This window comes from Echinops telfairi, unplaced genomic scaffold (assembly GCF_000313985.2).
Source record: "Echinops telfairi isolate 266 unplaced genomic scaffold, ASM31398v2 ScPeMD7_7469;HRSCAF=8507_1, whole genome shotgun sequence".
Lineage (NCBI taxonomy): Eukaryota > Metazoa > Chordata > Mammalia > Afrosoricida > Tenrecidae > Echinops > Echinops telfairi.
The window spans coordinates 74,949,933-74,970,451 of NW_022111373.1; the positions used below are offsets into that span (position 1 = coordinate 74,949,933).

At 45.3% G+C, this 20,519-nt stretch overlaps 2 protein-coding genes across 2 annotated transcripts in view; one reads left to right on the forward strand and one right to left on the reverse strand.

Annotated features, from left to right (window-relative positions):
• Window positions 1-20,519, reverse strand: part of IQGAP2 (IQ motif containing GTPase activating protein 2) — a 291,748-nt gene that overhangs the window by 94,527 nt on the left and 176,702 nt on the right. Inside the window, 1 exon segment of the mRNA XM_004703528.2 lies at window positions 14,619-14,782. Coding sequence (XP_004703585.1) covers window positions 14,619-14,782 — 164 coding nt within the window.
• Window positions 1,888-11,540, forward strand: F2RL2 (coagulation factor II thrombin receptor like 2). Its single transcript, XM_013004883.2, has 2 exons — window positions 1,888-2,059; window positions 9,113-11,540. The coding sequence occupies exons 1-2, from the start codon at window positions 1,996-1,998 to the stop codon at window positions 10,183-10,185; spliced, it is 1,137 nt and encodes a 378-aa protein (XP_012860337.1). The 5' UTR covers window positions 1,888-1,995; the 3' UTR covers window positions 10,186-11,540.

The window sequence follows — 20,519 nt, forward strand, 5'->3', positions numbered from 1 at the left end:
AAATAATTTTTTAAAAGATGTATGGATGGCCACACTTCTACCTGCAGCTAAACAGCCACGTTCAACATGTAAACTACAGATGGATGAAGTGAACCGAAACTGATCCCAAACCCAAACCAAACCCACTGCCATTGAGTTGATTCTGACTCATAGCGACCTGATAGGACAGAGTAGAACTTCCCCTTGATCTTTCTAAGACTTTAAATCAGTGGTTCTCCACCTTCCTAATGCTGTGACCCTTTCATACAGTTCCTCATGTGGTGGTGACCCCCTCAACCATAAAATCATTTTCATTGCTACTTCTTAACTGTAATTTTGCTACTGTTATGAATCGGGTGACCTCTGTGGAAGGGTCATTCGACCCCCAATGGGGTCTCGACCCACAGGTTGAGAGCCGTTGCTTTAAATCTTTGTGGGAACAGCACGATCATCCTTCTGTGAAGTGCCTACTGGGCTCAAACCACTGACCTGTCTTCTGCAGCTCAATGAGAAATTCCCTATGCCACCAGCACTTCTAACAGAAACGAGGTCATGTGTAAATCGAATCATAAAGGCCTGAATTTAGATGACTCCTAGAAATACTGCAATTAAATACAATGTTTTGTGTTGTGTTATAGTTTCTGTACTAGCTTTCCCCCCAGTGTATGTTAGCGTACATTACGTAGCTGAGAAAACACTAGCTTTTGATGATAGAGATCTTGGTTTGATGAAGATTTCATTAAAATGCCGCACACATCAGCTCTTCCCTCTCTGTTTTTAAGGCTCGTGTGGAATTTGCATTTTCTCGCTCTGGCTGCATTTTATAAGCAAAAGGCCCTTGGGTTCTCTGGCTTGAAACGGAATCTTAAGTGTCTCTAGTTACAGGAAAATCTCCCCTAATGCAGTTTTCTTTTATGAGCGATCTAGAAAGCGATCTGCATGGTCGGCAGTTCAAAACCCCCTGCTGCTCTGAGGGAGAAAGGCTGAGCTTTCTATTCCCGTGAACAGTTACAGTCTCGGAAACAGGAGTGAGCCCTGACCCAACGGCAGTGAGGAGAATCTAGGTCCATGTGAAAGCGTGCTGGAGACCCGCTCCTCAAGGCTCACTGAATAAAAGGCTCCAACGTTGGTCTATGGTTGTAGATTCCTCAATAGTGCTGCTTGGTGGCGTCTCTGACCTGGAGCTATGGACTTAAGAGTTTCAGAACACATTGAGCACTGGCAAAAACAAACAAACAAACAAACAAACAAACAAACAAATTCAAATCCCTCCAAACAAGCAGGCAAACAATTCCACCAAAGCAAAGCAAACCCTTTATCGGATCGCGGTCTGGTTAAACACAGATGCCCAATTCAGACCGGCCTAGCAGTTAGTGGGGATTTTTTTTCAAAGTAATCAAGCACGCCAACACTTTTCACTACTTATAAATGTTTGTCTTCCACGGCTAATTTGATTGATAGTTAGGCAATCAATTCAAGAATTAACTTTGGAAAGAGCTGGGAGGATAAAATGGATCATGTCAGCTCATTTAGGAAGCAGAAACTGCTTTAAAACTGGGTTAAAAAAGCTCCAAACCACCCTGCAGGATGGGACAGATTCAAAACTGCTAGTCGACACTGACTGCCAGCTGCCCCTGGTAAAGCGCTGGGCGAGGTTTCTCTAACTACATAAGAACTCCACTGTGTGGGAATGAGCCTCTATTCAAGAGGGATTGTTAGGGGCAGGGAAGAGTTAAAGCACTTTCTGGGGAGAATGCAGCCTGAGCCCGCCTGCCCGCCCCTTGGCCAGAGGCTGGGCCTGAGTCACTGCACGCTGAAATTCAGCGGTGTCACACCCTTTCCCTGTAGAGGACCCAGCCAGCTTCCTGCCGCAGCGCACAGGGGAGCAACTTTCTACCCAGAGGACGCGCTTTCCATCTGCGCCAGTACATGGACCTGAGGGGAAACCCTGCTCCCAGCCGGGCTCTGTAAGGCTAAGCACCTGCCAACAGCAGAGACCTGGGCGCATTCTTCAAAATGCAAGCGCTCATCTCCGCAGCTGCCGGGCTCCTGCTCTCGTCACCCACTGTCTGCCAGAGCGGTATGTCCTTTTCTTTCCGGGGAGCAGCTTGGGGGTGCTGGTTGGCTGGCTGGAGTTATGCTGTACTGAGTCAACAGAACCTAACTGGACCCTAATTTCCTCTGCATCCCACACAAATGGCACCCCCCCAAAGGCAGCACTTGACCTTGGTTCCTACCCTGACAGTACCCACCGCTTGTCTGCACATTTCAAACCGGGTCACAGACTCGATGCCCCTGTCCAGGTCTACAGGGATGGGCCCGAGGCGAGGTTGTAGATACCTACAGTTGGGCCCCAATCAATTCTCTCTGTGGGACGTTTGGACTGTTTTAGGCTTCCCTTGGATCCAGCCAAGACAGTGCTTTCCCACCCCCTCTCTATGAACTGTTGGTGTCAACAGAGCCGAGGGGTCGGAAGGGGAACCCGAGTACTGCTGGGGGTAACCAGCCCTCTGCTCTCAAAGGCCAGTGATGCTACGGTGCTCCTTAATGATGGATTAGTGTTTCCCCAATGAAACTCACCTTTGTGACTTTCAATGAGAAGAGGGGGTTCTTGCACGGTATTTTAGAAACGGGGTCTCCCCCAAAGGCCATTGTTTAACCGTTAATGAATTTCCAATTTCACCTAGCATAATGTCAGCCAGTCACTTGCTGGCTCCCAAATCAACGAAAACTGTGACTGGTCTGTATCCAGAACTTTCTTCTGGTAGGATATCTCCTGTCCATATTGTTAGGAACTGGAAGGGGGGTCGTGCTGGATGACTAGCCCTCTGCCACCGAGTCAGTTCCGACTCACGAAACCAAACCAAACTCACTGCCATCGAGTCAATTCCGGTTTGGAGACCAGGAAAGGACTGGACTCCTCCTGTGGATTTCTGAGACTCTTAACTCTCTCTTGTGGAGCAGCTGGTGGTTTCAAACTGCTGGCCGTGTGGCTTGTAGCCTAACATACAACCACTACTCCAGCAGAGTTCTGAACTCATAGTAGCCCCTACACAGGGATTCCAAGACTACAAAGTGGAAATGCACCACTGCCCCGATAAGGGTGGCGATGGTTGGGAGCGATGGTTGGAATCGCTGCGGCTCTAGGAAAGCTCTGGGCGGCTCTAGGGTTAGCTGCAGCACGTGCAGGATCGCAGCGCAGAGAGACAGGCTCTTTGGGCATGGATGAACCACGGCCCCCGCAGCTGAACTGCCAAAGTGCAGAGGCTTGTGGAGGTGGCTCTTTCCAGACAAGATGCTAGTGGGCTTTGGGGAAATGGGAAGGAAGGGAACTTAAGTTGCAAAACAAAGTAAGTACAAGGTGTGTGTGTGTGTGTGTGTGTGTGTGTGTGTATGTGTAGGGCGAATGTGAAGCCCTGAGGAAAGAAACCATTATCTGTGGCTGAATTGTTTGATGAGTCCCTTCTACAAGCTAGAAGCCAGTAATGGTACTGAGAGCTGTTAGTCCTTGAATTAGTCTGTTGAATTAGCTAGTCTGGGAATTAGTCTTTGGATCAGTTCCCCAGCCTTGTCTCAAAAAGAAATAAGTAAATAAGATTACAGAAACATCACACCTATCTAAAGATGTAACCTATCTAAAAAATTCAAATAAGATTTTCCATTTGAAAACTAAAATGTAACAACTTAAGCCCCGTTCCTAAGGACCCATAAAGAGCCCTCTTTAAGCAGGACCAGACCTGGCATTTTAGTCGAAAATGGCATCCGGTCAGCTTTTCACCGAACACAGCGGCGGGGTGTCATTTGTTTCTAACCACAGGGTCTTGCTCAATCACAGGGATTTCTGTAAAACTGACAAAACACTTGGTTTCAGCAGCTCTTCTTAACAAGTCCTGAAGGGAAATGACTTGTGCAGCACGTCCCTAATTCATCCTGGTCCACTTGAGTGTCTAGCTTTAAAGTCACACCCGGGTGAACAAAGTCAGGGGCGCCACTCAGGCTTTTCCGTGACACGAGGGGCCGTGGAAGGGTCTCTGTGGGGGAACACAAGCTTCACACAGCGTGCCCCCCCAAAATGGCACAGAGAATGCCACTTCCCACACTTTCCTGTCCTTTACTTCCATGGTGAGACCTTTCCTGTGTGAGGCCCATCGCCCTGTACATCCCTACTCTGGTTTTACTGCTAAATTCCCTTGTGCAATCTCAGGGTGGGAAGAGGCTTCAATTTCACCCTGGGGCTAATGGCCAGAGATTAGAGCAGGAAGAGAAAGGGACTCTGAATGAGAAACAGGCCACAAAGCACTAACCTCAAATATTCAACCAGGAGGGGTCCAGAGGTCATGTGGAAGGGCAGGCCTGGCAAAACCAGGGCATCCTTCACGCAGAAATACCAGGTTCTGTGTGGGATCCCAGTCCATCTGAAGGTAACAGGAGGAATTGGAGTGAACCTGGCTTCTATGCATAGTCCCTGGGCATGGGGTGGGGCCCCCAAAAGCTCAAGTGCTCCCTGAAGCTAAAAGCTGGAGACTCAAATCCATCCCGAGAGACCTGGCAGAAAGGCCTGGCAATTTAGTTTCTGAGCAAACCAGCCATTAAAAACCCTAAGGGGCAGATTTCTACTCAGGTACACATGGGGTCACCATGAATTGGAACCGGCTCTTTGGCAACTGGAATTATTTTCTATGCATGTCAAAGATTAATCAGTGGGAAAATGAATGGAATAAAGATAAGCAGGCTTGAGAAAGGTCAAGTTTCTTTTGCTTGCGAAACCAGCATTTCAGAAAGTTGGATTACTCTAACATCCAGGTGCAACGTACTGTCAAGTGCCTATAGTATGTGGTTGATGTGTTTCCATGCTTTAAAAACTCACTCCTCAAAGGGGAACTGGCTACAGGCATCTACAAATGACCTCCTCCCTGGGGGATGGACAATGGAAAAGTGGGTGAAGGGAGACGTCGGACAGGGCAAGATATGACAAAATAACAATTTATAAACTATCAAGGGTTCATGAGGGAGGGGCAATGGGAGGATGATGGGAGAAAATGAGGAGCTGATGCCAAGGGCTTATGTGGAGATTAAATGTTTTGAGAATGATGAGGGCAACGAATGTACAAATGTGCTTTATACAATTGATAGATGTAGGGATTGCGATAAGAGTTGGATGAGCCCCCAATAAAATGATTAAACAAACAAACAAACGTACGCCTTGCTTCTAAGGCATCATATCGATTTCACCTTCTGGTATTTCTTTAATTCTCCTTTAAAACCAGGCATTTCCTCTACAGTTGGCCTTCAGCTTCTTACTTCCTGCATTGCTCCCTCAAGCAGGGGTAGGGAATCTTTTCTCTGCCAAGGGCCATTTGGATATTTATAGCATCATTCAAAGACCACACTGGCCAAATATTTAATCAATTCATCTCCCTAATGTGATGGCTCAGGGGAAAGACGAGGGTTTCTGCTCCTGGAGACAGTTAGCAGTCTACTCTGTCCTGTAGGACAGCTACAGTCAGACCCGACTGACGGCAGGGTTTGGCTCTTGGAATACAATGGATGGAATGGCTTCTCTTTGGTGAGGTGTGCGAGGTTAGCTGGCATTGATGTTTTCTGGGGCCAGCTGTTCCCCATCTCTGTCCTACACCATCTCAAGGAGTCAACAGATAATGGCATTTTTTGTGTGTAAGCTAATGAACCCCTCCCTCTCCTTTGGGGTCCTGTAATGCTGGAGTCTACACTCCCTCGTTCAGCCCGCTGCTGGGTATCCTGTACACTGCTCTGCCACCTGCAACTCAAACTCAGGGAAACTCAAATGGGGACCCCCCACTCCACCTCAGTGAATGGTGGTACCTTCCTTCTCCAAGTCATGCCAGGTTGATGTCCCCAGGCACGTTGGCCTCCTGTGTTCCACTACTGCCGCCATCAGCAGTCAGAGGACAAGCCCCTTCAAGCCCTCATCAATGAGTCCTGTGTCTATCTTTCTGCTACAACTGCTCTTGTTCCATAACACACCATCTTCCATTGCCTCTCAGTCAGGACCCCTAGCCTCTGACCTGGCCATTCCAACCTTTACATTGTCAACCAATGGCATTGAAAAGCCAAAAACAAAAACAAAAACCAACCTAACTCACTGCCAACTCAACTTAACTCACGGAATCAGTATGAGTTGATTCCGACTCATGGTAACCCTGCAGGACAGGTAGAACCGCTGCTGTGGGTTTCCGAGAAGGTCAATCTTTACAGGAGCAAAACGCTTATCTTCTTCCGCAGAGTGGCTGATGGTTTCTAATTGCGAACTCTGTGGTTAGGGGCCCAACGCCTTAGCCACTACACTAGTAGGGCTCCTTCAAGTCATGCTGAACACTCCGGCACCTTGATTTTAGGCATTCTGACCTCGAGAAATTGTAGGGTCATCAATCTGTGTGGTTTTAGGCTACTAGGCTGTGGTAATTAATTGCAGCAGCAATAGGACACTAATACACTTGAGAATTGAAGTCATCCTAAGCTAAGGTGACCAGATTTTAACATTGGTAAAGCGGGACACCATTGACCAGGAGGTGTGTGTGGGGGGGGAGGTTCCTGATTAAAAATTTGGTCTATATGGAGCAACAAAAATATGCATAGAATGCAAAAATAGTATTGTAATATTTTTTAAAATGTCAACATAAGTACAATTTACAAATATAATACATTAAAAATTATGTATAGTATTAGTTTATTCTTTGGCATATTTCTCATTTGAGTGAATTTTTTTTTTAGTAGATTGCTGTCGTTGTTTAAAAGGTCATGAAAAATTTCACAAGAATTTGTTAAATTATATTTCATACCAAAAATGGCTTTCAAAGTCTCAACACTTAATTGTGAATTTTCTGATGTCGACACGTTATTTACCATAGAAAAAACACATTCAGTCGCAGCATTAGTTGCTGGTAAGGACAGCGCGCATTCCACAATTTTTAGTGCATTATTGTATAGAACATGGTTTGTTTCAAAATGATGAAATATTTCTAACCATTTGTTCTCTATTGTGATTTTTGCTGATGCCCAAGATTTAACCTTTTCTTTATCAATATATTTTTTAATAATGAAACCTCATTAAAAAGATCATTTTCAGAAATATTACTATATGGGAAATTTTGAGTAATATGATCGAATGATTTTTGCACATCATTCCAATACTGCTTGCTAAATTCAAGAAAATTTATGTATTTATGAAATAAATAAATTACTTATCTAAATTATCTGAATAGCTGATTTGTTGACATCACTTGTTTAACTAGCACTAGCACGCAGTACGATGTGTATCATCTGAGAAACAGTTACAAAATGTTTTCGTCGTTGCCAATGCCAAAAAATACCATTGTTCATTAAATCCAAACAATGGTGGTCAAATTGTAATAATTGATCAACAATGCGAACTTTGATAAGCAGTTCTCAACAATTATTTATTATTAAAGTTTAACATTATAAAATTAACAAAAATAATATAAAACTCATATCCTGGCGAAATAGCTACATGGCAGCTGAAAACCGTATATTCCCTTCCCGTTCTCCCGCCGTTCCCTAGCTTGTCGTGCATTCTTTCCAAAAATTGAGACTTTTTAAAAACGCCGCGGGACGCGGGACATCTGGTCACCTTATCCTAAGCACATGTCAAATCATGAGTGTATTAATGTCTTATTGCTGCCACAACACATGAGCACAAACGCAGTGGCTTAAAACAGACTGATGACGGCTGGCATCAAGGGGTCAGTGGGGGAATTATTACTTTTGGAGGCTCCAGAGGATTATCTGATTTCAGGTTCTCCACGTGGCCTGCTTTTCTTTGCTCATGAGTCCCTTATTCCATTTTCAAAATCCGCAGGGTCACATCTGCAAGTCTCTCTCTCTGAGCTGGAGCCTCCCTGCTCCCTCTTAGGAGCCTTGGTAGCATAGTGATGACAGGTTGGGCTGCGATGCAGAAGATCTGAAGTTCAAAACTGCCAGTCAGGGAGACAGACAGGGCTTCCTACTCGCATCAAGAGCAACAGTCTCAGAAGCCCGCAGGGGCAGTCTGCCCTGTCCTACAGGGTCAGTGTGCGGCGGCATCAACCTGACTCCTGTTAATCAAGATCCCCTAATCCATATAATCCAAGACAATTTCCCATCTCAATTTCCTTAGCTTAACTAGATTTGCAAAGGCCCCTTTGCCATCGCAGGTCACCGAGTCACAGGGTCTAAGGACAAGAATTTGAGGCGTCGTTACCTACCAGCCTGGTCATCCCTCTGTTGAAAATTGTGGTCTCCAAATTTTATGAAGAAGCACATGTTTTCTAAGAAAGTTCATCAGATGCTTTTTAGAAATTTGGCTGGAATCTACAATCTCATCTTCCATAAAACAACTTATTAAAATATGCACCTGTCTGCTAGCCTGAGCATTATTTAAGGATGAGGATAGCACTTATTAAAAACTTTATACTACTAGCACAGAAGTATGGGAGATAGCATTTTTGGAATCAATTGAGCTGATATTCCCTAATTCCACGCCAACTCATACTGCCTTACCAGAATACGATTGAACTATTAAATTCCATCTCTACGAACCTTGCTCCCTATTGGTCCTTTCTTTGACATTTTGCTCAAATACCTGCATCTTCTAAGCACCATCTAAATACTTACAGAAGTTCCCATCAAAAAGCGTTGGTCTCAGGCACGATTTCTATTTTCCCCACAATATTATAAAACCTTTACTTGCAAGGAAGACTGACTAGTTAATAGCTCCAGTGGGGGGCTCACACGGTACTGGGGCCTATGTTCTGTTGATTATCTGACCTATACAACTTTAAAAAAACAACCCCAAAAACCTAAACTGTAGAACAACAGAGAGGACAGCGTAGAAGGTACTTGCATTTTCTCCTGAACCACACACAGGTAAGACTCCCGGCTCTCAAGTCGATCCGCACTCATCGGGACCCCGACAGGAGAGGGGAGCACTGCCCAGTGGGTCTCTGTGACTGTAAATCCCTACAGGAGTTGGAAGCCTCATCTTGTTCCAGTGGAACAGCTGGGAGTTTCGAACTGCTGATCTTAGGAACAAGGGCTCCCTTGAACCATTGGTTAGATTCTGCAATGAACCCCATGCTAACACTTCTTTCCATTACAGGCATGGAACGTGACGCGGACCACTTGGTAGAGCCAACATTACCTATTAAGACCTTTCGCGGAGGCCCCCCAAGTTCTTTTGAAGGGTTTCCCATGTCCGACATTGAAGGCTGGACGGGAGCCACCCATACTTCAAAAGCTCAGTGTCCCGAGGAAAGTGTATCAGAGCTCCACGTGACCAACGCTACCCTGGGGTACCTGAGCAGCTCCCTCAGCACCAAACTGATACCCGCCATTTACATCCTGGTCTTCCTGGTGGGCGTGTCAGCCAACGCCGTGACCCTGTGGATGCTCATCTTCAGGACCAGATCCGTCTGCATGGCAGTCCTTTACACCAACCTGGCCGTTGCGGATTTTTTCTTTTGCATCACGCTGCCCTTTAAGATCGCGTACCATCTCAACGGCAACAACTGGGTGTTTGGCGAGGCCATGTGCCGGGCCACCACGCTCATCTTCTATGGCAACATGTACTGCTCCATCTTACTGCTCGCCTGTATCAGCATCAGCCGCTACCTGGCCATCGTGCACCCCTTCACTTACCGGGGGCTGCCCAAGCGCACCTACGCCTTACTGACGTGTGGACTGGTGTGGGCAATGGTTTTCTTATACATGCTGCCATTTTTCATCCTGAAGCAGGAGTACTACCTTGTCCAGCCGGACATCACCACCTGCCACGATGTCCACAACACGTGCGAGCCTTCGTCTCCCTTCCAAACCTACTACTTCATCTCCTTGGCATTCTTTGGATTCTTCATTCCCTTTGTGGTCATCTTCTTCTGCTACACTGCCATCATCAGGACGCTGAACACCTATGATCGCAGATGGCTGCGGTCTGTGAAGGCCAGTCTCCTCATCCTGGCGATTTTTACCATCTGCTTTGCGCCAAGCAACATCATACTCATCATTCACCATGCTAACTACTACTACAACAACACCGACGGCCTGTACTTTATCTACCTCATAGCTCTGTGCCTGGGCAGCCTGAACAGTTGCCTCGATCCAGTCCTGTATTTTCTGATGTCAAAGATAAGAGATCACTCCACTTCCTACCTGACGATGGTGAAATCGTCTTAGAGAAGAGTGAGTTAAGCTAGGAGCTCTAGCCGCTAGGGACATCTAAGGATTACTATGAAACAGGGCTGCACGATCAAACACCGCAAGGAAAGGACTGGCCTTCACAAAAGTACTTTCTCATTATTTTAAGACCACCATTGAGGAGAACATTTGCTATCAACGCTCTTTAGGGTGATTTACATATTGCCATTTATCTGCTGGTACCGGACGTCCTGACTTCTCCAAATCAAAGTCTCTCTGGTTATTTCCGCCCCCCCCCCACCTCCTTTTATGCACGGCAGTCCCATAACTGTCATCGGGCATCGTGTTTTATATACGCATTTATCTCCTTGGATTCTTATGCTGGTGGCTGAGTTGATTATTGCCTTGTCTACGCTTTCTGCTTGTCTCTCCCTGTGATCCTTGTCTTAGTTCCAACCTTCGTGTTCTAACCATTCTTTTCATAGGTAAATACCAGACGAACCTTCAAACACCAACCTGAAAACATCACTCCCCAGTGCCAGCTTGAGCCCTTGCCCTGACTCCACATGCTTCTGGAGTCCTTGGGGAATGAGTCCAGTCAGGCTGGCATTCGGGGAGAGCCCTCCTACCCTATTTCCTGTGCAACCTTGCAAACAACGGAGGCCCAGCCTGAACTTCTTGCTCTGTTGTGAGCTGGACTTCTCTCTCTGTCTCTGCTTATGATTAGAGAGCTGCTCCTATTATCTTTGCTCCCAATCTGTCCAATTCTGGAAGTCTTCCCAAGGCCATTGTTCCCTCATTCTCATGCTTCCCCACGACCCCCGCACCCACCCCTCCTGCCATCTAAAAGGGTTTCTTCTATTTTTATTAGGGCACTTATGAATAGCTCATTTAGAAGCAAGTAATCATTCTGGTAACACACACTAGGCACTATGGGCACAGTGAGAAGGCACTTGCCCTCTACCTTCTTCAAGCTCCGGGTGACCCCAAGTTCAAGTCTTCCTGGCTTCTGTGGGTCCCTGCACTCCACACCCCATGCATCATGCCACTGAAGGAATGAAGGAAACCCCAAGCATCTAAATAGCAAAAATAAGCTCATAAGGTCATTACCAAGTTTAAAATGACCCCTCCACTGTCACTGGCATACAAAACTGTTTTGTTGCTATGAAGGCCCAGTATCTTACGTTGGTAGATAATTATGCTTCTCTTCCATGAGGGAGTAGACAGCAGGTGGAGTATGGAATGGCTAAGGGGGGGAGGCCCAGGGGTGTATATGAATGAGGGTAAGGAAGCCTTGAAGCATGAAGGATTGTGAAGATGCATTTACATTTGTAGTAGGAGCTTGCATTGACCATATACTTTGTAATAACCATTAAAAGGATTTAACAACCCTCTTTAAATGCTTATGTGTGAATGGGTAGGGCTTTCTTAGTTCCTTCCTTTATCTCATTAGAATTGGGCAAAAAGGTTGCATATGAAGACGTTATTCCTTAAAGGTGTGGTCACATGAAAAAGGAAAATCAGGAAAACATTAAAACCAGCCACACAATCTAAAGGACGTTTTAAGGTGATGAAAACATCCCTGCAAAGAACTTATTTTAAAAAAGTTAAAATAAGGGGGTGGTGTTATTACACACACACACACACACACACACACACACACACACACACACGTTGTCAACCACAACACACCCCCATGAGGCCATCAACCAGAATACCATTTTACCGAGGGAAAAAGTACAGTGATGTTTGCTTATTAAAAACACACTTTTTTTTCTTGATCAGTGCTGTAAACACAGTTTATTTTTTTAAATCATTTTATTGGGGCACACTTAATTTTTATAGAGAAAATTACAAAGAGTAAAACTGAATTTTCTTCGAGGAGAGGTATAATGTATATGCTCTCAAGTAAAGTCTTCAATGTTAAAATAGTTTACAAGAGAATGTCTCACGGGAGTACGGAAGAACATGTGTTCTTTGCCAAATGTCCGCCAATATCCCTTTCTTGAATCCCCAAACACAAGGTTACACTTGAGATACCGCTAAAGAGGGTTGAGAAGCCACCACAACGTACATCACTGTCCCCAGTCTTCAGGAAAACAGTGTGCAGCCTCTGAGATGCGCCTCATTGCCACCTTTCTTGGCTGTGGATGTTGCCACAACTTTTACTTTACACAGCCAGTCCGGGCATTACAAAGGAGATCCATTCCCCAGTGGGTCTTTAAGCCTGATCTGAAGGTAAGCACGTACAGGTGCATACAGTTCTTTATCTAGCCCTGGTGAGGTAGTGGGTTAGGCAACACAAGGCCCGCAGTTTGAAACCAGCGAGGAGAACGATGAGGCTTTCTGAACGCTCCTGTACAGACTGACGGCCTTGGAAACCCACGGGGGACCTCTACTCTGGCCTATGGCGGTGTGACGAGTCCGCAGCGGCTTGAAGGCAGTGAGTCCAGAGACTGGTTTGGGTGGAAAGACAAAACCTCAGAGCCATTTCAATGACTTAAGAGTGGAGCAAGTACAGGCTGTTAGCCGTGAGTAGGGGTTGGTTCAATTGTTTTAAAAGTGAGGGCAAACTCGCACAGCACCCAAGGGCCTAAATCAGATGCCTGTACCCGGATGGCTTCCTGTGCTACGACCGTTCACAGACTCTTCTAACCTTGGCAGGCAAAGTTAAAAAAACAACCATAAGAGACACAACCGGAAGTTTCTAGGCATCAAAATAGCAGAGATCAAACAAACAAACACAGAGACCCTGCCAAACAAATACACGATCAGATTTTTTCCAGGAAATTAGAACTGGTTGAGAAAAAGAAAGCTGCTGCAAAGGAAGCGTATGCTTTAAAAAGCACAATTTAAGTAAACGGAATCCACTGCTTGGAATCACAGAGTGTTAAGGGTGATGGCAGACTGCCAAGAAAGCTAGCCGCCCCCGCCACCCCCCCTCGTGTTTAGCACGGAAGTGGTTCCACGGATGTATTGCCCATTCTTGGGCACATGGAAATGGAAGCACACTTTGGTCATGTCACAAGACACAGACGAAACATCCTCTGTGCAGGTCCACCCAGCCTTTTCAGCGCTACTTAGGAGGCCACTGCTTGGTTATACGATAATTTTTTTTTTTAGCTAGCCCTCCTCCGGATGGGCATTAAGGCTGTTTCTGGTCTCTTCTGTAACAGCAAATATCTTTTTCCATTTGCCTTAATGCACAATAACAGATGCTTTTGAATTCAACAGACACACACAGGCTATATAATCAGCACTTAGATGGCGCTGGACAAGTGGATTAACTACAGCTTCATCGTCTGTAAGGTGGCCACAAGGTTACTTGCTGCCTAGGGCTGGCAGGGTGAAATAAGATAATTATGCATAATATATACATATATATTTATTAGGTAAAAGTACTTATCTGTATAATATGTTAAAGAAAATATGTGAACTATGAATACTTAATATGTGACAAAGAGTAGGTCCTCAGTAAATGTTTGCTGTAGCCAAAAATATTTTTCCTGTTTCAGACGAGGCAGCTCCTGGGTCCCAAGTCCTCAGAACAAGGGCGATGCTCACCCCTGTCAAGTTGGCCTTTGTCTGGATATTGCCAGGCACACGTAGCTTGGTCCCAGGTAGTATCGCTTGTGACAGGTCATACACACCTCAGCCCAGTGCCTTTTCAATAGTGGGACTCCTGAGCCAGATAAAATCCACTCTTCTTCAAGAGAATCCTGGAAAGTTCTTCCCAGGCTTAAAAAAGCAAACCATGCAAACACGCCCCTAGACCTACGGTTATCTGTCATTATCTCCTTAGTGCTGGCCAGCAACAAAGGGCTCAATCATAAAGCCAATTGGGAGGCTGTGTAGAATGGGGCAGTGTTTTGTTCTGTTGTGCAGTGTCCCTATGGGTCAGAACCGAACCGAGTGCATAACTCCCCTGCCTTATGCTGCTCTCCACCGACCTCATCAACACACCCTTATCGTGTAGGTACCGGTTTCATTCTATCCCCATGCCTGCTTCTCTTTGGATTTCAGTCCACGATAATTCTAACCACTGCTGAATCATCCCTTTGGGCAGCCTCATTTGGACCCTTTGCCACAAGCTAATCTCTACTGTTATAAAACTCTTCCTTTCCGAGAATGGCCACTGCCATGTCTGAGGGGAAGGCCGGAACATTCCCACGGTGTCAGGTACTGCTCTTTCTCCCGCTTCCCTCCCAAACGCCGTGTACTGTGCTACGGACACAGTGCGGGCTCAGTGAATATCCGTAAATTCAACTCTGAACCGGAACTAGTTTTACATTAAAGAATAGAGAGAAGCTGTCATCCACGTGGCAGCTGGTTTCCCCCTAAGGTTTGGTACTAGAGAAAAAACAGCACTGTAACTTCCACCCAGGCTCACAGGTCAGCGATGGGGCAGAGAAAGCTACCTCCCCCACCCGGCCTGCGAGCTGACCAGAAATGAGGAGCATCCTAAGACTTACCTTGAATTTCTGCAATTTCGCCTGCGACAGGACATCCTGGTAGTGCTGAGCATAGTCGGGGTTGACATTTCTAATCTTTGAAGTAGGGAGCAGCAAGGTGTCTAACGTTTTCAATGGATTCCCCTCATCAATAGCCTCATTGATGAAGCCCACAGCTACAATTCCTAGAAAACAAAGAACACACTTTCAAGTCATAGCTCATTATAAGTAGATTCAATGATTGCAAAAATGTAACAATAAAGGGGGAGACCCAAAACAAACAAACAAACAATAGCTTTAATAGATGAGTGTAGCACGGTTTCAGGACACAATCAGTGTATAAAAAAATCAATTGTTGTTTCTCTATGCCAGCGATGAGCAATCTGAAAATGAGAGACCAATTCCACTTACAATAGCACACACACAAATAAACCAGAAACCCCTTTCATGAAAGAAGTGGCAGCCACCGAACACTATGAAACACAGTTGACAAAAACAATGGAAGGAGTAAGTGCATGGAAAGACTACACCCCGTGTTTCTTCTGTTGGAAGATCTAATATTGCTAGGATGACACCACTCCTCAAGGGATGGACAGATTCAATGGGAGTCTTTAAAAGCCCTGGCTTCTTCCTTTTGCTTCTTCCTTTTGTTAAGGAGCTGGTCCTGAAAGTCAATGCAAGGGATCAAAGAAAGTCAATGAGAAACCACTTCTGACACGTTTGGAACTATGCCAGAAAAGACACACAACAGCAAGTGTTGGTGAGGACGTGGAGAAATTAGCAACCCCACCCACTGTTGGTGGCAAGTAAAATGGTCCAGCCACTTTGGAAAACAGACAATTCCTCAAAATGCTAAACAAAGTTGGCATTGACCCAGCCATTTCACCCCTTGTCATAGACTCGGGAAGACTGAACACATGTCTAAGCAGAGACTTGTTCTTGGATGATTACTGCAGCAAGCTTGATAATTTCCAAAATATAGAGACAACTCAAAAGGTGAATGGATAAGCAAAATTTATATCCACATGATAGACTCTTATTTGACTTCTGACTCCCAAAAGGATATGAAATAACTAGCTCTTAAGAAAAATGAGACATAACTAAAACATGGATGAATCTTGAAAATGCTATGCTTAGTGAGTTAGGTATAGAAGCTAATGAGTCTAAGGTTGGCAGTTCAAGCCCAACAGCTCCTCTGATGGAGAAAGATGAGCTACCTGCTCCCATAAAGATTTTCGATCTCAGAAACCCTCCATAGGGTTGCTATGCATTGAAATAGACTCAATGGCAGTGGCTTTGGGAGAGGGGGGGTCTAAGGGGAAGACGCTAGACACAAAAGGCATATACTGGAAGATTCTACTATACGAAAGTTTCGGAAAAGCTGGTACATAGACAAAGTAGATGAGTGGTTGGCAGGGAACGGGGGAAGGGGACATAGGACGTGACAGCTGGTAGGTCATGGCAAGAGCTATACAATTTTGAAATATCCTAAAACCCAATGAAGTGTGCACTTTAAACGGGTGCATTTAAGGACATGTGAACTAGCTCTCCATAAAGCTGTTAAGGCCAAGAGGAGGATATAACATTGCAGGCGGCAACAGGGATGCTCATTTCTAGAATCAGCCTCACTGAACTGTGAGAAAGTCCTGGAAAGATGGTAGGTGATGGAGTCACAGCACCCAGACCTGGAAGAACAGAAGGGGGAGAAGGCACAGCAATGAAAAGAGCCACCGAGAGAAATGTGGGTATACACTCCGTCCGGTGATGACCCCACTTTACAACAGTGGTCGCCTCATCTTTCTCCTATGAAGCAGCCCAATGCTTACTTAACCCAGAGTGCCACCAGGCCTCTCTCGTTTATAGACTTCCAGGTGGTAAAGTAACATCTGTAGGCCTAATTCCTGGCTGCATCAAAGGAAGCACCAGTGGGTTCCACCTTCATTTTCTATCATAACAAAGGCTCTTAAGACAAAAAACCTATGGGTTCGCAAAGGGAAAGGCAGAAACCAGGTTACGCAATCTTAAATTCTTGAAATCCCAGCAAAATGGATCCGTTTGGAGGCTACTTCTCAACATCACTTTACCACTAAAAAAATAAACCATCTCCCAATCACAAAACTGACAATATCATGTATGTGTGACTATATCCATACATATGCATATGCATCATTTAATGTCCACAGCATGATATAACTGGAATGCTATTTGAACAGTGTTACATACAGAAGAGAAGGTCACAGAACTGTCATCCCAAGAGCCTTGTCTTGTGTGTTGCCCATTAGTGCCCAGATGTTATTATGAGCCACTATAAGCACCTTGACTAATAGTAAACAACAGAGTAGGCTTTATAGGGGCTGGCTTGTAACTATGAGTTGTACAAAAGTCAGATGTTTATAACCCAGGGACTGCCTATGTGTGTGTACATAAAACACACACACACACATCATAAGGCCTTGACTTTGAATGCCCAGGTTAATGCTGATCAAAGAAACGAAACACTCACAAGCTTGGGAAATAAACACCGTGAAAGGCAAATCATTTCTGATTGTGCTAGTTGCGTATTTTCTGTCAAACTAATCCGAAGTCATTTTATAAATGCTAAACCCAAACAAAAAGCCATCAAACCTATTGTCATTCGTCCGTGACACCTTCCAGTGAGCAGCTTAAAGCCTGACCCACAGCAACACCAGGCCCCTTATAAATGCTAGGCGGCATTTTCTAAATCCTTCGAATTTTTAAATTAAAAAATCTCCACTTCAACAACTACTAGCTTAGCTAGTAGTTTCTGCACAGGTGATCCCATAAATACCACCTCCTAAGATGAAAAGGGCCTCTGGTGGTGTACTGATTATGATTTGGCTGCGATCCACATGGTCAGTAGTTCGAAACCACCTGCAGCTCCTTGGGAGAAAGACTGGGCTTTCTACTCACATAAACAGTCACAGCTTTGGAAACTCGGGGGGCGGGGGTGGTGTGTGTCACTATGAGTCATCAATGAATTGATGGCAGTTTTAAGTAGAAAATGAAAAGATGTATTCAGGCAGGCAGTCCCTGGGTCAGAAAAGAATTCCACCCGTGTAAGAATTTGCAGGTAAGTCACACGAGGTGCGCATGGTTCTTATTCGGCAAGGAAGGTTCCCAGCGATGTAACAGCTGCACAGACAGCAAGTGAAGGTGACTGTGTGGAAGGATTTTTCTCAAGCAGGGGTTGGCGCAGTTCTTTGCAAGTAAGGGTAAGTTTGCATAACACTAACAAGGCAAATACATGGAAGGGCGCCCTGGTGGCGTAGTGGCCAAGGGTTGGGCTACTAACCTCAAGACGAGAAGTTTGAAACCACCAGCTGCTCAATGGAGAAAGACCAGGCTTTCTACTCCCATAGAGAGTTACAGTCTTGGAAACTCACAGGGGCAGTTCTACTCTGTCCTATAGTCTATGAGTCAGCGTCGACTCAAAGGCACTGAGTTTTGGAAAAGGCAAGTAAAAGGGTGTTCATAACCTAGGGGCTTACTGTAAACAGAAAGGGACTATCTCAAAATTTTATTATTCTGGATTGTAATACTTAAATATGTTTGAAGAATAAGAAAAAAAAACATTTCTCTAACATGCAATTCCATTATAGCTAAACTTTGGGAGAACTCTGGAAATTGTAACTATTATTTGTATGCAAAAAAACAAACTCACTGCCATCAAGTCAATGCTGACTCATACTCAGCCCTTGTGGGTTTATGAGACTAACGGTTTACGGGAATAGAAAGCCAAGTCTTTCTCTTGAGGAGCTACTGATAGTTTCAAACTGTCAACTATGTGGATCTCAGCCCAACTCACAACCACTACACCACCAGGACAGGGTACTCTCATTTCACCCTGCAGCATGCATATAAAGCATAGATTCCCAGACAACTGATGTGGCCTATATCCCCTTTTCAGAAAAAAAAACACAAAACTATGCCATGCCTGCTGGCCATTAAAAACAGCTATACTCTGGCCCCCAATCTAGGGTAAAGTGTAGGCATCTGCTTTTGCAGCCCCTCCCCCCACCAGTTAGTGTCCCCCAGGAGGTGGCATGGCCCACTTTGGAAAACCCTGGAATAAAGTGATAAGCACAGATACTGCACGTCATTCCCTGGACACCCCCCACCACCCTGTCAGTCACCTTAGACAGCCTATTCTGGATCCGTTTAAACACCCCAGCCAAAAAAGGTCCTTACAGAACCTAGTGTGAGAAAAGGAGAATGGGTGCTCTTAGCGACCGATCACCTGGGAATGAGTGCATTCCAGCTGACTTGATCGAAATCACCCGCTTCAGTTTGTATTTGTTGTGTTTCTAAGAACACACGCCGCTGAGGTCATAGTCAATGACCTCACAGGAGCTGAAAAGCTTACCCAGAAGTCCCTGGACTCATCAGCACCACTTCCTCTGTTTATAAGGAAAGAGGTCATCCCATTTCAACCAGGAGGCCTAAGCTTCATCCCAGGGCACACTCAGACATTAGCGTGCAACACGAATCCTCTAGTCCAGTGGGAACGTAGTATTCTCTGAGAGTTTGTGTATTGGAGATAACAGGAACCAGAAAGGGGAAAGTTTGGAAGGTATTGAAAGAATCAAATGAAAACCCCAAATAACTTCCCAGGGTCTTGGCTACACTGTTAAAAAATGCTCCTCGAATGGGAAAAAAAGAACTTTCCAGTAAAAATTAATAGAGCACCTGGGCTGGAAAATGCACCTTCTAAACGGATCCGTTTTCATTGGCTACAGAGCTGCTCAGAGCCCTGATGGTGTCGTGGGTAACGAGGGGGGCACGGTCAGCCGCCCCAATCAACAGCCACTCTTCAAGACAAAGATGAAGCGTTCTGCTCCCCCAAAGACTGGCAGCTTTTGAAACCGCAAGAGGTCATCCTGTCCTTCAGGGGAGCCATGAGGGAACTGGATGAGACTTGATGGCAGCAAACTGCTGGAACTTGGTCAAGCCACGACTCGGGCTTGGTGGGGCATGGTGGGGGTGTGGAGTGCAGAGAGCAACGTGCTCCTACAATAGCCACGGAAAATCCTCAAAGTGTACAATTCGTGGCTGTTTAAAAAGTGTGGTACTAACTTATTTGTTTTTTGCTTTTTAAGCCCTTAACTGGGAGAAAATGAGGTGCTTTCTACTCCCGTAAAGAGTTACAGTCTTGGGACAGGAGGAAAGTAAAAGGAAATAGAGGAAAAAACTAGGAGGTAAAGGCATTTATAGAGGTATAAATATGGCATGTATAGATATATAAATAAATAATATATAACAGTAGGGATATTAGGTCTATGTACAAATATTTATATGTTAAGTATCAAGGTAGCAGATGGACATTGTGCCTTTACTCAAGTCCTCCCTCAATTCAATAATACTTTGTCTAATAACCTGGCATTCTGTGATTTTCACCTCCCCAACAAGATTGCTGAAGTCAAAATGGGTACATAAGCAAATGTGGTGAAGAAAACTGATGGTGCCCGGCTATTAGAAGATACAGTGTCTGGGGTCTTAAATGCAAGTTAAACAAGCAGCCATCTAGCAGGGAAGCAACAAAGCCCACATGGAAGAAAGACACCATCCTGTGTGATTACAAGGTGTTGACAGGATCAGGTACCAGTCATCAAAAGACCCAAAACAAACAATTGTATGGATGCGAATGAAGGGGGTCTCAGTGGGGACCCAAAACCCATCTGTCAACAATTGGACATCCCCTCACAGAAGGGTCACAAGAAAGGGATTAAGGTACAGTATAGCACCGATGAAACATAACATTCCTCTAGTTCTTGAATGCTTCCTGCCCCACCCCACCCACTAACATGACCCCAGTTCTACCTTACAAATCCAGCTACACCACAGCATGTACACCAGGACTGGTAATAGCTCTCAACACACGGAATCCAGGACAGATAAACCCCT

Excerpts from the sequence above, each read along its gene's own strand:
- F2RL2 (XM_013004883.2), top strand. The coding sequence starts at position 1,996 with ATGCAAGCGCTCATCTCCGCAGCTGCCGGGCTCCTGCTCTCGTCACCC. Across the intron at positions 2,060-9,112 it reads ACCCACTGTCTGCCAGAGCG|GCATGGAACGTGACGCGGAC; the intron begins GTATGTCCTTTT and ends TTTCCATTACAG.